Below are 18,702 nucleotides of genomic sequence, written 5' to 3'. Positions count from 1 at the left end.
CTGTGGTGCATAGTCAATTTCATTTCACCGTTGGGTTTTGCTGTGTGTGTGTGGTGTGTGTTTGTGTGTGAGTGTGGTGTGTGTTTGTGTGTGTGTGTGTGTGTGTTTGTCTCTCCTGATCATGCTCATTCTCTCCACCTGTGCCAAATCACCTGCACCTGGCTTTTCCCTCTGCAAACCCCACTCATCACCTCTCACCTACTTATACTCCCCTGCTTGCCCTGCTCTAGTTGCCAGATTATCATTTGTCCTTTTCCCTCCCCGTGGACTCTTTGCTCTCCTGTGGTTATATTTCGTGTTGACCCTCTGCGGTCCACGGTTTGTGACTGTGCTTTTTGTGACTTTGCTTTTTATTGCAGTTTTGTTTTCCCGCGCTCCCGGTTGGAGTTGTTTCTGTTTTGACTGCTAAATGCCCAGTAAAGCCTTGTTTTTTACCTCTCGTGTCCTGTGTCTGAGTCTGCGCCTGAGTCTCTGCTCCACTCCTAAACCCACACGGTAAACCGTCACATTTCCCATATTTTATTAAAACATCTCCTGTTTCTACGAAGTTCAGAGTCGAAAATATAAACTTTGTATTAGTGAGGCAGGGAAAGCAAAAGATTAGAAAATGATGACTCAAGAATGTTTGCCACTGTACTATAAATTACATCCATAACTGAGAATATCTTTTTATTTAACTTTGAAATAGCAGCATTGACCACAAACGTTTCAGGAAACATACAGACGTGTGTGACTTTATATACTTTTTCGTAACAAAATTATTCAAAAGTTGAATGTAGTTTTTGTTCAGCTGTCCTTAGAAAGCAGAGCACAGATCTGAGAGAATACTCCATTTAGCATGTTGGATGAAGGAAGTAGGTCACCATTATTCTCGAAGACTAGAAACTTGCAATAATGGCTCAGGGAATACAGCTGCAGTCTCATCTTCCAGAAAGAAGAAACATCTGGAGCCATGAGGAAATCCCCCATTAGTTCAGCAGATTCGGCCTAAAAGATTCGGCCTAACTTTGAGAAATTTACAGGGTGAAAGAACCAAATTACACTTTTTACTGTAACAAAGTAGTTTTACGCCAAAATGTCCTGATAAAATGTGAGAATGGAACAAAAGAAAGAAGATAAATCAGCAGCTGCAGCAGCAGTAAAAAAGCTTCTGGTGTGTCTGTGGCTGCAGGAGGGCAGAGATCCAGAGAGAAGGCTCTCAGGAAAAGACGGTGTGTGCAGCCTAATTAATCACTCGTTTATTGCACCATCCAGCGAGCATGCTAGATCCAACTCAAACAAACCCAACTAGTGCATACTGGGTCTGGCTTACATGTTAAAATCATAGACTGTAAGAAAGAAGGGGACAATTGGTACTACCGTTTTAAAGCCTTGAATTTGGCATTTTGGCCATCACCATCTTGTTGTTTTTGGAACCAAGGGTGAAGTTGGGGAAAAGCAGGGCCTGGCAGGGCCAGGTATTGTCAGCCTAACAAACATTAAGTTACCAACTAACAGTTGGTCCCTTAGCTTGGTTAGCACGGCGCATCCATAATTCACATTAACTGTTATATTAATTGAGATTCTAATTTTGGCTGGACAAAATTATACTAAAACTAAATGTAACATATATTAACATCCGACCTCTTGGAGTTTATTTTAGTACAACTCAAATAAGTAGGAATAAGTCAGACGTATACCTGCGTATACCCTGCACTACACCACTGCTTGGATGACAAGCTAAACGTTACCTAAAACTAGATAGCCATATCCAAAGTTTACCATTGATTATGTTGCAGGCATCTTGAAACACCACAGCACAAAGTAGGCCTAACCTAAATCTATAGCGAATGTAGGCCTATAGCTGCATGTTGCAAAATGACTTCATCACTCTACAGCGAAAGATTCACTAGACATGACTGAGTGTCATGTCTAGTGAATCCACATGCTGCAGTAACTGCAGAACAAGGGGTGAGCTAACAGACCACATTTGTACTCTCTTGATGTCTCTGTTTACTTCATGAGTCACCGTGAATCCTGTCAAACCCTGAATACACAACATAGTTGTACTGTAAGTAAAGATGTACACTCCTGCATACATCTTTGACAGAACTGGCAACCACTTGTGAAGTGAATGCAAGGGAACAGGGGAGGGAGGGTCCAACATCTATTAGCTGAATGTTATCAATGTTGTCAATATTGACATGTTTTAGTTCAAAGACGAAAACTTCATCAGGACTGGAAAAACAAACTCCCGTCTTCATCATGGTTGACAGCTCGCCGTGGTAGTGACCTGTCAATCACAAGGTAGCCACACCCTTAAGCATATTCCGCTTTATTTGAATTATAATTTACTAAATGAACATCATGCTGTATTGAGGAAGACTTGAAACTAGAGATTGAGACCATAAACCCATGTTTACAATGTTTACTGAGGTAATAAATCAAGTAGTTGGCCATTAGCAAGAATACAAGTTTAAATGACTTTCACATAGTGGGACAGAGAGGCTGAGTAGACTGGTTATATTAGGACAGACAGACTAAGTGGACTGGTTATATTAGGCTTTGAGAATAGTCCAGCAGAGAAGTATGAACGTTACTTTTACTTTAGTAAATTATTCTAGTGCTCCTTCCATCTCTGGAGATGTATCCGTATCCATTAATCATCACAGTCAGGGGGTTAACCAGTGCTGCATTGTGCTGCTCACTCCCACCCAAACCCTCTTTAGTTTTCTTCTTGCTGATGAAATCAACATTTTCCACACTGAGAACTGATTAGGCTGCAGTGATGCATGTTGTCCTCCAGCTAAACCAGATAGCTCACAGCGCTCCACTGGGATGTCTCTGTGTTATGAAGCTGTCTGTTTGTGACCCAGAACCTGCTTGGATGCAGTTTGGAAAAGCTCACATCTTGTGCCCACCTGTTTTCCTTTACGTGTGTCTGTAGTTTGCTCTCATTACTGAAGGAGACGGTCATCACAATTGAGTAATGCCACGCTTACGGATGTTTACGCTGCTCATGCACAGTTAGCTTCCTGTGCTTATCTGCTCTGACTTTAGATGGTCTATTAAGGAAATTGACATCATAGGAAATGGAAAAAGAAGTCCCTACTTAAGGGATTACTACTAATCATGTTGCTGAGATGCAACAAAATGAAGAGAAGCTTCAGTGAGGGAACCTACTATGATCCGTGAATGATTGGTTTTTCACATGGTGACGAATCAAAGACAGTACGAGGGAGCTCTGGCTGTGGAGAATGTGTGTCCTACAGCAACACCATCAATACATCTGCACATCAAGGCACTTCATGTCTGAGCAACAGAGACACTGAATTTGAAGAAAAGTTGAAAGGACTGCTCCATCAGAGGGCATTGGCTCCTTTCTTCAGTGTCTGAGAACACGGTGTGGGTTCCTTGGTAAAGAAACAGCACTGAGCTAACACCTTTCTTCCTCGGTGGCTGCTGTGATGTTGACGACATTTTCATCAGTCTCAGATTTAGCGCTTTAAGTATGCATGTGTGATTTATTGCTTGTTTTTGACACGCGCGCTGAGCTGTCTTCATGAATGCTCGTGTTCATGGTAAATCATAGGATCATCAATGTCAGTAAAATAAAAGCTAAATTCAAAAGAGGCGACACAGAATTTTGTGGCCTTGATGGAAATTTGTGGTCGGCTGCATAAATCTGCCAGACTGCTAAAAGTTCAATCAACTAACATTCTAGAAGTGTTTTTCTGAATACAGTGCGGGAATGACGGACTCTGCCACTAACAAGCAAACTAAAGGTAATTGCATATGAGTAAATATGAATGTAATTACTGAATGCAAACATAGCCAACACCCAAACCATGCGGCTGTGGCTCAGGAGATGGAGCAGGTCGTCCTCCGTAGATCAGGGTTCGATTCTCCGTCTCCTCCAGTCCGTATGTCGAAGTGTCCCTGAACCCCAAATTGCCTCTGAAGACATCAGTGTGCGAGTGTGTGTGAATGAGCATTGGCTTTAGATCCTGATATGGTATGGCACATAGTATTGCAGCATCTGCCATCAGTGTTTGAATGGATGTGAATGGGTGAATGTTGACATGAGGTCTACAGCGCTTTGAAGAAGACTAGGAGGCACGTGTCTTCATATCTTACGAAGAGTTACTCTCATTTTTCGTGTGATTTCCTACAAAAGCCAGCAACACAGTCTTCACAGGAAGCAACTTTGTTAGGTTTAGGAAAATATCTACTTAGTTGGGTTAGGCAACACAACTACTTTTGGAAAAGATCGTTGTTTGAGTAGTGCCGTCCCTGTATTACACAACTTACATGACAAATATATCAACGTCCCTTTCTCGTTTCACGTGGGGAATGAACAGCGGTCTCCTGGGTGGGAGATCCATCTTTGTTGGACCCATCCACTGCAAATCCCATCAAGATAATGTTTATTAGTCCCTTAGAATTCCAACCCCACATAGTTTGTTTCCTGAATGTTAATGTCAACAAACTCTACTGTTTTGTTTCAACAGTTTAACAAATACTTTCCCAAATATTCTCGGAGGTTCCAGCAGCTGCGCATTAACTTTTGGACCTTTGGATCATCTCCCACTCAGGGAATTAGTGTGTAAGTCTACGGCAGATGTGAGCATGTCTGTAGGCTGTTTCATTTATTCCGCTTGGGTAATTTACAAGTTCTGGACCACAGCAGCAGAAACAACTGTGAAATCCTCTTTTACGAGCTCTCTGAAAAATGTATCTTAGCAAGTCATGAAGTAAGAAATGGACCTTCAATGTTCCAGATGATGCATCTGTCCATTAAATAGAGTGCTTACTGGTCTAATTGTGGGGAACTGGTTTGGTTTGTGGCCCAGTTTCAACCAGCAGCCTGCGACTGCAAGGACCAACTCCACCCAGCTGCTCCTCCCCAGCAGGGGCCTTGAAATGAGCACAGACCAGAAACCCCTCCACAGCTGACTGTCATTACTCTTGCAATCTCCAATTAGCCTGATCGCAGAAATTGTGGTTCATTCGAATTCGAAGCCGCTGATCAAATTAGCTGAGCGACTTTGAGTATGAATCAAAACAGTCATGCGACGGCTCCCACACAAGAAGAGCGGAGGAGGCGGTTCAATGCTGTTAACCCCAAAACATATGGAGGTGTTTAGGATTCTCCGACAGCTCACATTTCGCTCTCGTCCGCACTGTATGTGGAGGCAGACACAGCATGGCTTTAATAACAGCTGGTGCTGAGTCGCATGGACGTCTAGCCTACACCTGCACACACACACACACACACACACACACACACACACACACACACACACACACACACACACACACACACACACACACACATTCTCTCCTTTCGTTTCCTCTATCCTCTCTCACACACACAGACTCATTCACAAGCACTCCATCAAGCAGAAAGCTGTGTACTCATCAAGCAACTGAGGAGTTCCAGATGGGGACATTATCAGGACTATTTGTTCATCTAAACCCAATAAAAGAGGTGGGAGAGGCGGAAACACTTGGGTTGAAAATGAAGAATAAACAGGGGAAGGGGGAGAGATGGGGAACAGAACCCAGGTGCTTCAGCAATCTAGACCAAACAGTGCTCGGAGCTCCTGCTCATATCACCAAGCATGGCTTTCACTTTCATCCTCCTTGAGATTTGTGTTGATGTGCCCCACAAAGGTGGCATTTATTAGAAGCACATATGGGTGTCAGTCCCACACTGTCAAAGCAAATAGACTGGGTCAGTGTGGTGAAATTCTTTGTGGGGTCAGTGTGGTGTCAGTGCTGGTTACGTAAGTGAGGCTGGAGGCTCTCACTGAGTTATGTATCAAACAAACAGCAGATTCTTTTCTTTGCTGTGAAGTTGAAATATCTCAACAACTATTGTACATTTTGAAGAGACATTCCTGGTCCCCAGAGGAAGAAGCCTACTGACTGTGTGTCAGACATTCATGTTCCCCTCAGGGTGAAATGCAATAACTTTTCATCTAGCGCCATCATCAGGTCAACAACACACAAAAAAAAGGTAGAAAAAAAGATCATGGTTTGTGTATAAACAACGTAACAACTCCGGACATGAACACTCTCCTAGGTGTCCCTCCTGTGTTTGTCACACTCATCCACCACTCCCTCCAATTCCCACTCCCATTCAACTGGGCTGACAAAACTAATGTCACTCCCTTCAGCCTCGGCTGTACTTCGGGTTCAGTGCTAAGTATAAGCATCCTAACTCGCTAAAATGACATGATTGCAGAAATTGTGCCTAATCCTAATCTACCAACATCAGCATGTTAGCAATGTCAGACAAAGAACCACTGAGTCTCAGTCAAATAAAAAGAGTTGCTCTGCAATGGAAGACAGCAGGCCAGCAGGCCTAGCAAACATGCTTCTTTTCACATGGAGGCAAAGGCTCATGGCTTTACAATATCATTTTCCATTGCTCGTTGACTCCTGGTGCATGTTACTGCTCGTCGACCCTTGGTAATTCTTAGAACTGAACATCATACGAGTTGCAGGGCGAACGAGCATGAGAGCAGAGGGTTGCAAATCAAAGGTACCCTCTGGCAGGCTAATGAAGGATGAGCCACTGAAGGGTCGGTGTAGTTGAGTTTTCTAAGTAGTGGAAGATTCTCCCTCAGGGACAAACAGCTGAGGGAGAGTCAAAAGGGCTTTGTTAAAGGGTCACTCCACCAATTGTAGACATTAATTAATTAATTAATATTAGTGTAAGGGTCATGAGGAATATGTACACTGCAGTTCAAAAGCTGTAAATCTCTGTTCACAAAGGTCTGAACGGACTAAATGGTCCTTTAAGTTTTAAGCTGATAGAAAGTCTCTTTACTAATAGATGCTATTGCGTTTTTGTTTTTGTTTGTTCTGTACAATGTTTCAACCAGAAGAACATCAATATAACAGCTGATTAGTAACTATACACAGCACATGTGTGTTTCTGTGAATACAGTCGTACACTATCTTCTGTGACTCTGAAGGGGAAGAAAAAATAACTCGGATGATGTCATCGTGATGTTATGAGGGCCATCTGATCTTGAGCTTGGAGGCTACAGATATATGACAGAAGGTCTGCGTTATAAACCTGCGATGTAAAGGTTGACAGAAGAGGATGTTTACCAGGAACGACAGCCAAACAAAGCTGGTGAGTTGAATCATGGGAAATATTTGGAGCTGAACTTTTATTAAAAGTCAAGATAAGTTTGATAATATAATATAAGTCAAGTTTAACCATTAACAGACTGCAGCAGGCTTTAAACAGTATTACTGTCATTATAATTTTGCCTTTTATTATCTTGGACTGCCACATCGGTTATTAATCTATACCAGTGTTGACACACTTTGTCAATCCCCTCTTGTAATTGCCAGCAGGAGGCTGACATGAATGACTTCTCCCAGCTGACAGGTCATATTTATGCTAAGTCTCAAAGCACAAATTCAGGAGGAGACTCCAGTCTGCCAGCTAATCATTACAGGAGCTGATTTCACAGATTTATACACATTCTCCTGAGAAGAGAGCTACACAGTCGACTCAGCTGTTGTCTGTTTGATAAAGCCTGCAGATTGTTGGAGCTTCACAATGACGACACTGCTGTTCTTCTGCTGTTAGTTTAAGGTGCTAGATATGAGATGGGGAGCATTTCTATTGCCTCTTAAAGGCTCTCAACGTTATTTGAAGAAGCGTCAGCAGGGACGGATGCTCCTTCTGATTCCTTTTGCCTTTTCAGAGCTTAATGAATGAGGCGGTCAAGAGAAACCGGCAACCTATCCCCAGATCGGTGCTCGCACTTTAATCTCGGTGAATCGGAGTCAAGCGGGAGCCACTCATCTGAGAGCAGCGATGTGCCAGGTTGCCTTTCAAAGCAATCATCATAAGGCCTTTTCACCGACAGCGCAGCCCCGGCCCGTCACCTCCTGCCATTTGCTTTGTATTCAGCACACTATCTTCCTTCAGTGTGCCGCGGCATTATGAGAGGGATGTCGATGAAAATGACATGCACCATGTGCCCAGTGGATAAGGATCACACAGCACACTGTCGACTGCAGTCAGACATCTATTAATCTGTGTTCCTGCGTCTCTGATGTGCTGCCATGATGGAGAGTTGTGCTAGAAGAGCCACAGTGCCCCCTGGTGGAAGAGAATGAATGCAGTCTCACGCAGAAAGCTGTGTTCATGTGTGTGTTTATTGGTTTCTCTTCACCGATGTGAACTCAAACGGCTTGAGGAAATATTTAGTTCCACAAAAATCTAAAATATCTCATGCTTTATTGCAAACAAGGATATATTTTTACAGAGTGGAACATTCACAATTTGGAGAAATGTTGAATCATTGTTTTGCTTTTGTAATGAAAAGAATAATGCTTTAATTTATGAGTCCCATAATCTTCTCGTGATTAGCTGGAAACAACTTTAGTATTAATTATATGGAAAATAGGTTTGATGGAAAGATATTCCGATTTTTTTTTGTTAGTTGTGCTGAGTTTATAAGCACATTTTCTGAAGAAGTTCGAAGAAGAACTGTTGAATTTAATGATTGGAAGCAAACCAAATGAGCACTGTCTCCACTTTCCCCATTATTACCAAATGACATACTTTCTAGGGACCTTCCTTCTTTGGGACCTGGGACCTGTGAAATAAAGCGTTACAGAACGTTTCAACATCTTCCTCTTTCATGTGAATGTCAAAATGAAATATGCATCACGCATCGGACCACAGATAGTACACAGCTTGAATATGAAGTAGTAGGAAGAAAAAGAAGCAATGTAACAGAGAGTTTGATATCCAGTGCTTGAGACAGTCCGATTTGGAAGAGTTATAGAGATATCATGTTGGTGTTAATGCATCACACATTGTTATGCAACTTGGTTGTGTTCAGTCGAGTTTCTATGTGCAATTATGTGAAAGCTTCTCTGCAGAAATGATTCTTTGTTTGATTGATCGTTCGTACAGAGGAGTAGGATGGCCATGCATAAGGGGAACAAAATGAAAGGACGATTTGTTTTATTTTGCATTTTAAGAATAAAGTCGAAATGTTGAGAAATTTAGTCTAGTGGTTTGATTCATTCTCATTCTCAACATTTTGTCCTTGTTCTCGAAATGGTATTTCAACTTTATTCTTAACATTTTGACTTCCTTCTCAAGATCTTTACTTTATTTGAAATAATACTCTTCCGTTGCTGTAGGTTTATGCAGATACAGATAATCTAAATCCTGACATTGCATCAGTGACCACCAGTTTGCTTTAATTTATCAGAGTGTAAACAACAAAAGTAGATGGTAAGAAATCCTGACATGGAGCCAAAGACATGACAAGCATTTACCTGGAGTACTTTAAATATGTTAGTTTTCATACTGTGCAGTTAAAATATCCTCTTCCTCTGTACCATAGAGCTCCAATTATTAACAACACATCAATGAGCCACACTGTCATCCCAAAACAATGTTCAGCTGCATGGTTTTGTTTAAAGCTCAATAGTGGTTTCTACTGTTGAGATTTATTCATGTATTTATTAGGACCATTCAGATGGTGCATTATTTTTTGCAATAATGGATTTTTAGAACCTGACGTTGAGGCCCGATCATCTTACGAATTATTTAATTGTATGTATAGTTAGGGTTTGTAGAAGTGAAGATGGCTGGCATAGCTGTCCTATAGGGAGTAGAATTTGTTTGGGTTTGTCCGTAAAACTCATATAAATCAGTCTGTGAAATCAGTCTGGCTATCACCACTGGGTTCACACTGACCTCTACCCCAGAGGAAATGAAAAATGAACTAGAGGACACAGCTGTGTTTGGGTGACGGAGTTGTTCCTGTGTGTTAATCCAGAAAGCGGTCCAGCATCTTCTGGATGTTTTGGAAGGAGTCTCTGCCCAGGTAGTCGGCCTGCCCAGCCTCCCACAACCGCCGATGCTCCAGCCGCTCTGCCTCTGTCTCTTTGTCTGTCTCTGTCTCTTTGTCTGTCTCTGTCTCCGTCTCTGCAGCCCTCTGCCATGATCAAGTAGCAGAATAACAAATCAGTCTTCAAAGGCAGTTCATCACAAGAAACAGCAGACTCTCTATTCAGGCTGACTTTTAGCTTCTAGTTTCATCTTCGTGTACAAACAGAATGCGGTTGAGCATATCACATCAGAATGGGTAGAGTGATGTTGTTCTTTCATGCTCATCTTATGAACACTTTCAACTAACCTGTGTCTTAAATTATATTCCATATTATCTCTCAACAGACACTTTCTAATGAATTCATCTTTTATTCATGTAAATCATTTTTTAATGCTTTGGAATTAACAAGAGCAGCTTTTGGATTATATTATAAATAACTACATTTATAACTGCAGACTTGATTGATTGGAAAAGGACATTTTAAATATCAATAGTGAGCGCTTGTAATTATGGAGACATTACGATATTAAAAGTAAAGGATCTTTGAATCACGCAAGAGCTGTACCAACCTCATTCCCATATTGGTCAAAATTTATATTTTAATTTTTTATACTATATTGATCCCTTTAAGGGGGAAATTTGTCTCTGCATTTGACCCATCCCTGTATATAGGGAGCAGTGGGCTGCCAATGACAGGCGCCCGGGGAGCCGTTAGGGGTTCAGTGTATTGCTCAGGTACACTACGACACGTAACACGTCCCAGTCGAGGATCGAACCATGTCCGGTTCCCAGACAACCCTCTTAACCCAGTGAGCCACGGTCGCCCCAATTGGTCAAAATATAAGATATTATATTTTGACCAATATGGGAATGAGGTTGGTACAGTATAAGTGAGAACACAAAGGTTTACATACAGGGTCTGTATCAGTGTTTGAGGCGCTAGCACTGCTCTCCGACCCATTTGTCCCAAATCCTGGGTCCTGGATCTCCGTCGTCTCACATGTTCTTGACTCTTCCTCCTCCAGCGGTGTGTTATCTGTGTGGGAACACTACAGACACCATAGTCATGTCACCCATCAATGCACTGCAGTGTATGCTGTACACTACTATAAGAGCAGCTCAAAGAGTGAAATTATACAGGAGTGAGGTTCAAACAGTCGCTGCGGAGCGCTCAATAACACTGTTGATGTATGTTCACGGCTGTTGTCCCACTGGAGGCCGTGTGTCTGTTCAGGCTAATCTTACAAGCTTGTTTAAGCACAATGCATCAAGTTGAAAGGAATTAAACAAATGACAGAAATGCAATGAGAAGCTCAGAGGCCTGTGGCAGATAATAAGCTGTGTCCCTGTGTTGTGTTTTTCTGCTGGAGTCAAATGCAGTCAAGCAGAAATGCTCATGCATTAACAGGAACTAACAAGAGGCACTTGAACTGCCAAATAAGCCTCCATAATAATCCACATGACATATTATAAACACAAGCAGCTATGCTAATAAGGTCATCCATTTGACTAATTAAGGGATTGATCAGCATTTTTAATGACTACTCATTTGGCTTCACAGAACATGTGTGACTTTTAATGAACTCTGTGTTTAAAGTAGTTTTAAGGATTTCTTTTTTTCTTTCGATGGAGCTAGCAGTTTCCCCCTGCTTCCAGTCTTTGTGCTGAGCTAGGCTAACATGTCCCAGACCTATCTCTCTTCTGGATTCACAAGCATGAGACTGATATCATTATTGTCAGTCTGATGTCATATGGCATACATTGTGAGTGTGTATGTCCTAACCGTTATAATGTTAAATATTCTCAGATTATATAATTGGCTATACAACCACACACACTCACATTTAAAGATACCATAGCCATAACAACATCATATCGAACAGTGACACTAAATAAGGTATGTTGGTGTCTCAGCTTACTGTCTCTGGTTCAGATGGTGAATGAAGACTCCCAGAAGGGGGTGGGAGATGTACAGGCAGTGAGTTTGAACTGTTCAAGTTTTCTCTAAATGGCATCTTGGCTTCTTGTTCTTGTTCTTGTTCTTGGATCTGCAAAACAAGGGAGGATGTTGAGTGTTGGAACGACAACCAATCCGAGGGCTGGGCAGCCGTGTGTCGCGTTTGGCTGCCGGGCTGCATGTTTATGTTGCAGCCAAGCTCTGCAGCAGCTTCTGTGACTGATTAACAAACCTTCAGCTAAAGAGGGGGAAGTCATCAGTGAAATGTTCTGCTCGAGTGTTTGGAGTGAAAACCTGCAGAGCATCGGCCAGACATGGCACATGGCTGACTTCCTCCACAACAACATCGAGTGACACTGCTGAACGCTATAATCAGAGCCATTACATATGACTCAACAGTTACATATGAATGTTATTGGTGACACTTTATTTTACGGGCCCCATACCATATTTGTCATCAATCTACTGTTTATTTCCGAAGGTTCCTGGAAATGACTATGTGGTATTATACCTACAGGGAGGATGGAGATTTGATACACTTCAAATGCATTAATGCTGTTTTATTTTTAGTGAACCCTGGGAACAATTTAGTCAGAATAAACATATAAAATAAATCTACATGCAAAGGTTTTCAATAATAAATTAATTATGAATGAATATTGACTAACACGTTGCTGAGCTCATACAACTAGGGTTACAATATTGTGAATTGCATTAGATCACAGTGTGGAATATCCAGATCAAGTTCATAAGCTAGTCATTATTAATGATGTTGTAGCGCTATGTAACTTGTGCATCAGCAAGTAAGCAAAGTGCAGAAACTGAGGCCTTTCATTTTCTTCATAAACTTTCATTCTGACAGTGTGGAACCGACTCCATTCATTGACGTGGCCTACTTTAAGATAAAATAAAGATGTCACATCACAAAGACGTCCGTACCTCTTGTTGTTTCCCTGCTTCGGATGATGGTGTGGAACTGAGGTATTCCTTCCACCACAGAGACACAAACTGCTCCATGGTGTGTGAGCAGCTCTCATCCCTCTGGTTGCTGGAGCTCCAGGGTTTCACTGCTCCTAAGAAATGGACGATCTTTGCGTTGTGGCCAAACCTGCAGGAACAAAGCTGTAACTCCAGCATGTGCTACAGTTTATCAATCTGAACAGTTGAGTGGGTAGAGGATGGCACTAACACAAGTCAGGCACAAAGTGCTGTGTCTGCACACCTTTCTATAGGACAAGGTCTGTGCATATTATGGAGCCAAAATCAAAGTTTAGATTATTTCTGTGGTTGTCACAAATTTGGGAAATCATCCTTTGTGTAAGAATATTAAAGCTGTTTGCACAAATGTTACAGAAAGATGTGCATTTTGTGTATAGATAGGCCATGGATGTTTTGAAATTAGCAGTTGCTTTGCACAGTGTAAATATAACTGTTGCAAGTATTCCCAAAATTAGACATATGTTGTAATAAGCCAAAATATACGTATATTTGAATGCAAACATACAAATTTGTGTCAGCCTGAAAAAAATGAGGTTTTCACAAATAGAAAAGTGCGTAAACAGAGTCGAGATGTATTGTGAGGACGGAAGGACACAGCGACACACACTCACTGTTGGAAAGCAGGGAGGTAGCTGTAGAAAGAGCTGCCACTGAGGTTGTAGACAAACGGCAGGTGTTTGCTGATGTCTTCAGCTGCCCAGCTGCTGAAGAAAGAGTTCAACAGGCCCTGGTCCCCTCCTGACAACAACGGAAATGTATTAATAACTGCAATGTGTACAAGTAAATAGTGATATGAATTGAATGTGGGTAGAGTAGATGTCTCCTCTAAACAAGTCCTGAATGCACAGCTTTTTCTCCCCCTTCTGAAACTCCTGAAAACTGAATCTTAGTTCGAACAAATCCATTCTCTTGCATCACCTTTCAATGTTGTATGAATGCATTCAGTTGAGTTGTCAGTATTCAGAGCACACTGCGTTCTCTGCCTGTTAGTGTGAACCCAGACATCATTACCATCAAAGCTGCCGTGCTGCAGCGCGTGGTCCAGGAGCCTGCTGTGGGTGTGGAGGGACGGTCTGAAGACAAACACGCCAGAGTTGAAGCAGTCGGGCCAGCCGGGATCAGGAGCCGCCGACAGCTCGTCTCTCTCGAACAGCTCGTCCACGTTACACAGAACCTGAGAGGGAACGGGTCGATCAGAGAGCAGGAGCGGTGGATGTGTGGGTGTGACCATATACTGTACATGTGTGTGACATAGCTATTGTAGGTACGTCTGCCAACAGACAATGTTCCAGCATTGTTATAAGACTTTTGTTGTTTTAATGGTGAGTATGGTGTTTGGACTGGTAGCTATAGAGGTGAGAGGTCACCATTTGATCAAGGCACCATGCCTCTTACTGCAAGGAGTGCCTACTATGTGGCAGCCCTAGTAACTAGTTGACTGCTTGTAGTTCAATGCCATTATAATATTCATAGAATATTAGTAAAATATTTGAAGGAAAGGAGAATTGTGTAGGTGGGGGAATTTTACGAGTAAAATAATCTGAAGTTCATTACTCAGAATTATTTCCTAATTTGTTAAACAATAACATGAAAACATAGTTATTTAACATACAGGCTATAGTAGTGACATTTGGTTGATCCAGACGAGCCATAATGCAATATGTGTGCACAAGGAGATGCAGTGCAGGTATAACCTTGAGACTGCTCATGCTATCATGACAATATGTTTACACTGAGCAGACATAGACAGGGACACGCTCCAATATGTCCGCCGATATGCATGCTGGTATTGATCTCAAGAACAACATGGGGACATTGGACAACAGTTTACAACATGACCCGTAAAAGAGACTAACACAGTATGTGGACTGATAGATAGTGATGTAAAGGAAGGTCAATAAGACAGCATGTTCACATGCTGCAGTGATTTGTGCAATATGTGCTTTGAAATAATATGCATTTATTTACACAGAGCCCTATGTGTTTGTTTCTATGAATTATTCCTCTGAAGAGTGATCAAAGCTGAGGTTTCAAATGTGTAAAACAGGATGAAAAAGAAAAGAAAGTTGCACATAGACTGGACTCCTTCGCACCGATCACAAAAACCTATACCGTCAGAATAATCTGGAACACACTCGTAGAAATGTTCCACATATAGCGGGATAGCGCAGTCAACATATGTAACTGTATGTTCGGTGGACTCACAAGTGTGTCAGCATCCAGGAAGACACATTTGCTGTACTGGGTCAGAGTCCAGCAGTGGATCTTGGTGAAGGTGATGCCAAGATCAGGACGTCCCAGCCAGGACAGGTGGAGATGGTCATCACTGTCCATCACATCCACCGTGATGACCTCATCAAATACGTCCTTAAGGGCAAGTCTGAAATACAAAGATTTAGATGGTTAGGGGCTAATGGTTAGCACTTCACTTCACTTTAAACTGCGTCAGAATTATAGGCTTTGACAAACTTTTATCGCCCACCTTGACTGTTCTGAAATGTTTGGTGTGACCATGACGACGGTGCTGCGAGTTGTCCCGTGGCGTTGTAAACTTCTGGCCACCACTATAGCTCCCTTGCAGTATGAGTCTGTGGTGGCCAGGGTGACGAAGGCCTCTCCTGCTACAGAATGGTCAGATGACAGGATTAGATGTACTGCACTGATATCATTGTTGACCTCACCTGGGATTAAGTGGAATGTGTTTTTGTCTTTGTAATGTAACCTCTGATCTGGATTACGGAGTCTGAATATTAAGTTCTGTACTGGCTAGTTTCAAACTGGTGCACCATTAAACCGTAAGAAATGTCTTCAGCTTTAGGGGTGTCTAAATCACTCGCTAAGAAACGTCTATGACACACAATCAACTTTGTAAACAGGAAGTAATTGTGGCATCAAAAGTAAGAATAAGTTCCCAAAATGACGGTTTTACAAAAGATACATCTTTCAAATGGAGTCAAATGTTATCGGCATAATTAACTAGTTAGAAAACAGTACAAATGCACAACAATGCTATCAAATCAAGGAACCTGTCCTTGTGGGTTATGGTTATGATTAGCGCTGTTGTACCTAAGCCTTTAATCACTGATTTAACACACCACCCTGCATGTTAATGAAACACACCCAACTGTTTGACTGTGGTGTCTCACACAACATCCACAAATACAGGGAGCATGTGACTCGTAAAATGTCGCATCATTTGTATCTCGTAAAACACAATGCGGAGTGATTTATATCTGTGAATCTGTTTCTGTAGCTGTGCCTCTAATTTACGTCATATTTTTAGTGAAACATCTGCATGGCCTACTGTTGAACCGTCACCTGAAGGCAGCATGTATCTGATCCATCTGCAGTCTCTGACCGGAGTGATGACTGGTGACATTTTGACCAACCAGCATCAGACTGTGAACAACAGAACCCTCAACACATTGATTCAGTATTCTGCATATAGTTCCAACAGTTCAACAACATTTCACACTGCTCCACGAAGAACTGTGCATCATTTCAAACATCTCTCTCCACTTATAACTCCTTCAGGACCGATCTGTCTGATCCCACCCTGTGCACCGAGAGATCTTAGTTACAAAAGCATCAAAAGTGAATTTGGCCCGCTCTCGACTGATCTGTCAGCATCACTGGATTCACAGGTTCAGAGCCTCTGGTGTCCTCTTGACCGCACAGAGCAGCAACTAACCGTCCACTTGTGGAGGTAAAGAGATAAAATACAAACTGAGTACTGACAGCTCAGCTGAGGACAGACAGGATGGACGTCTGAAACATGATGCATCCTTAATAACATGAATCAAACACCACAAAGGCAGTGGTAAAGTACTTGTCTGTGTTTCATAATTTACTGTAATATTAATTCCACAGTTTCTGATTTGTCAGCTGTTATAAAATAATGTCGATTTTCAGTTATGGAAGTCGTCAGTTTTACATTAGTTCTTCTTTGAGGCATCCATAAATGTTACATCATCACCACCTACTGGAGAGCGCTCAAAGACACAACAACGGTGATAAAAGAGACAAATATGTTTCCATTTTAAAATGCTAAGTCGACGATTCACAAATGAATATAAGGATTGTGAATGTTATAAAGTGATGGAAATGGGGATGTTTTTAATAAAAATCTAAATACTGTATTTGTGCAACTTCTGTGTTTCTTTACAAATGTTGAAATGCGAGATGTAAATAAAAAGGCATAGATACAGAAACAGATTCAGAGATCTTTATGTCAGTTTAACCTGGAGCAGACTGAGGAGCACTTTGTCATGAACAAGAACTATTGTACCGTGTTCTCTTTCTTCAGACAGGTGACTCTCCAGATTAGAACACACACAACCACTACATTTATTTAAAGTAACAGTACTTTTACTGACTGTTGTTGCGAGCTCTTTTAAATGAGGGTTGCTTAGTAGTTACTACAGTGATTGATTAATGTTGTTGTTGGAATGTTGGAACACAGATACAGCATTGATCTGACTTAATTCTGATGCATTCAAACCATTTTTATTAGATGGTGATTCAGTTTGAACTGCTTATCTGGCATGTTTACTCCCATCCCAGAAGAAAACATTCAAAATATGAAGGTGTCAACATGACACCAAGTGTCTTGTTCTACATGTTCTACAATTCTGCTTCTAAAAATGACTTAAGCTCCCAGTGCAGCTCTATATATAACTTTGAATGTGTTGTAACTCTGTTATGTTGTTCATTCTGTACACATGACCTGTATCACGCTTCTGTCCATCCTGATAGAGGGATCCCTCCCTAAGGTCTCTTCCTCTTTTCTCCCCGTCAAAGCTTTTTTTGTTCTGATGTGAGGGACAGAGGATGTCGCATGTGTACAGATTGTAAAGCCCTCTGAGGCAAATTTGTGAATTTGTGCGATACAAAAATAAATTTAATTTAATTGAACTTCCACACAAAAGGCCACTGATGGTCATTGTCATTGAAGCTTTTACTTCTATAATAGGTTTTACCATCAGTGTAAAACCAGTTTCAGGTCGAATAATGAAGTGTTTAGTTGTGAAAGGAGTGTCAGAGTTTCATTTTCCTGGCCGGTAGTCAGATGCAGAGTCTTGTAACCTTTTGTCTGCAGCCATCTCTGGGTGGTGTGTAGTTTCAAATTCCAATTGGCACACTGAGCATGATCACAAGGTCTATTCTGATTTCAAGTCAAACTGGGTCACTACAGTGTGCTTGATATAATTTAATAACTCGGAGAAAAGGACCGGAGAGAATTACAGTCTGTTCTTGAGGATCAAAGCTGAAAATTGTCTCGTAATTTTGGGAGGTTTGTCTTTTATTTCTTTAAATTGAATTAACCTGTGTACAGATGGTCAACTAGCAGACTGAATCACCTTTATTACCAAATTAAACTCAACAAATGAGAAGAACAATTCGATCTTTTTTGTTTTTTTAGTCTACATCATTAATATTAAATGATGTCACCTACCTGACATTTTTGAAATGTTCTGCAAATCCAACAACTTTATCCACAAAGGAGATCAGGAATTGTCTTCACATGTATGCAGAAGGCCTCTCATACAGGCTGCTAGGATGCCAGTCACATCTTTGCACCGGCTGCTGCTGGAACCTTAAATACTGAGAAGAGGAATTAATATCTGATGCGCCGTACAGGGATATCACATTCAATTCTGTCATCAGAGTAAAGAGTGGAGCAGAGGCCCAGCTATGTGTGTGTTTGTGTGTGTGTGTGTGTGTGTCCATCTGTTTGTTCAACTGGTCATTCAACTAGATAGTGAGCTTTGCCAAGTGTTGAGCAATGGTCTCGACCTCTACAGTCCTGTCCATCAGCTGATAGCTCGCTCATATAGTGTGTCAACTTTCCCTTTCCACATCTTAATGTGACGTAACTTA

At 41.6% G+C, this 18,702-nt stretch overlaps 1 protein-coding gene across 1 annotated transcript; it reads right to left on the bottom strand.

Annotated features, from left to right (window-relative positions):
- Positions 1 to 8,151: 8,151 nt before the first annotated feature.
- On the bottom strand, positions 8,152 to 18,598 carry gyg2 (glycogenin 2). The gene is made up of 9 exons (XM_076094341.1): positions 18,278 to 18,598; positions 15,305 to 15,443; positions 15,028 to 15,202; positions 13,834 to 13,996; positions 13,434 to 13,560; positions 12,763 to 12,931; positions 11,786 to 11,914; positions 10,781 to 10,915; positions 8,152 to 9,971 (listed from the first exon to the last, which is right to left on the bottom strand). The coding sequence occupies exons 1-9, from the start codon at positions 18,282 to 18,284 to the stop codon at positions 9,804 to 9,806; spliced, it is 1,212 nt and encodes a 403-aa protein (XP_075950456.1). The 5' UTR covers positions 18,285 to 18,598; the 3' UTR covers positions 8,152 to 9,803.
- Between the last annotated feature and the right edge of the window lie 104 nt (positions 18,599 to 18,702).

Source organism: Anarhichas minor, unplaced genomic scaffold (assembly GCF_050575085.1).
Source record: "Anarhichas minor isolate MPS153535 unplaced genomic scaffold, ASM5057508v1 ptg000018l, whole genome shotgun sequence".
Taxonomy (NCBI): Eukaryota; Metazoa; Chordata; class Actinopteri; order Perciformes; family Anarhichadidae; genus Anarhichas; species Anarhichas minor.
The sequence above is the reverse complement of the archived record's forward strand: the minus strand, read 5'-3'. Positions and strand labels throughout refer to the sequence as shown.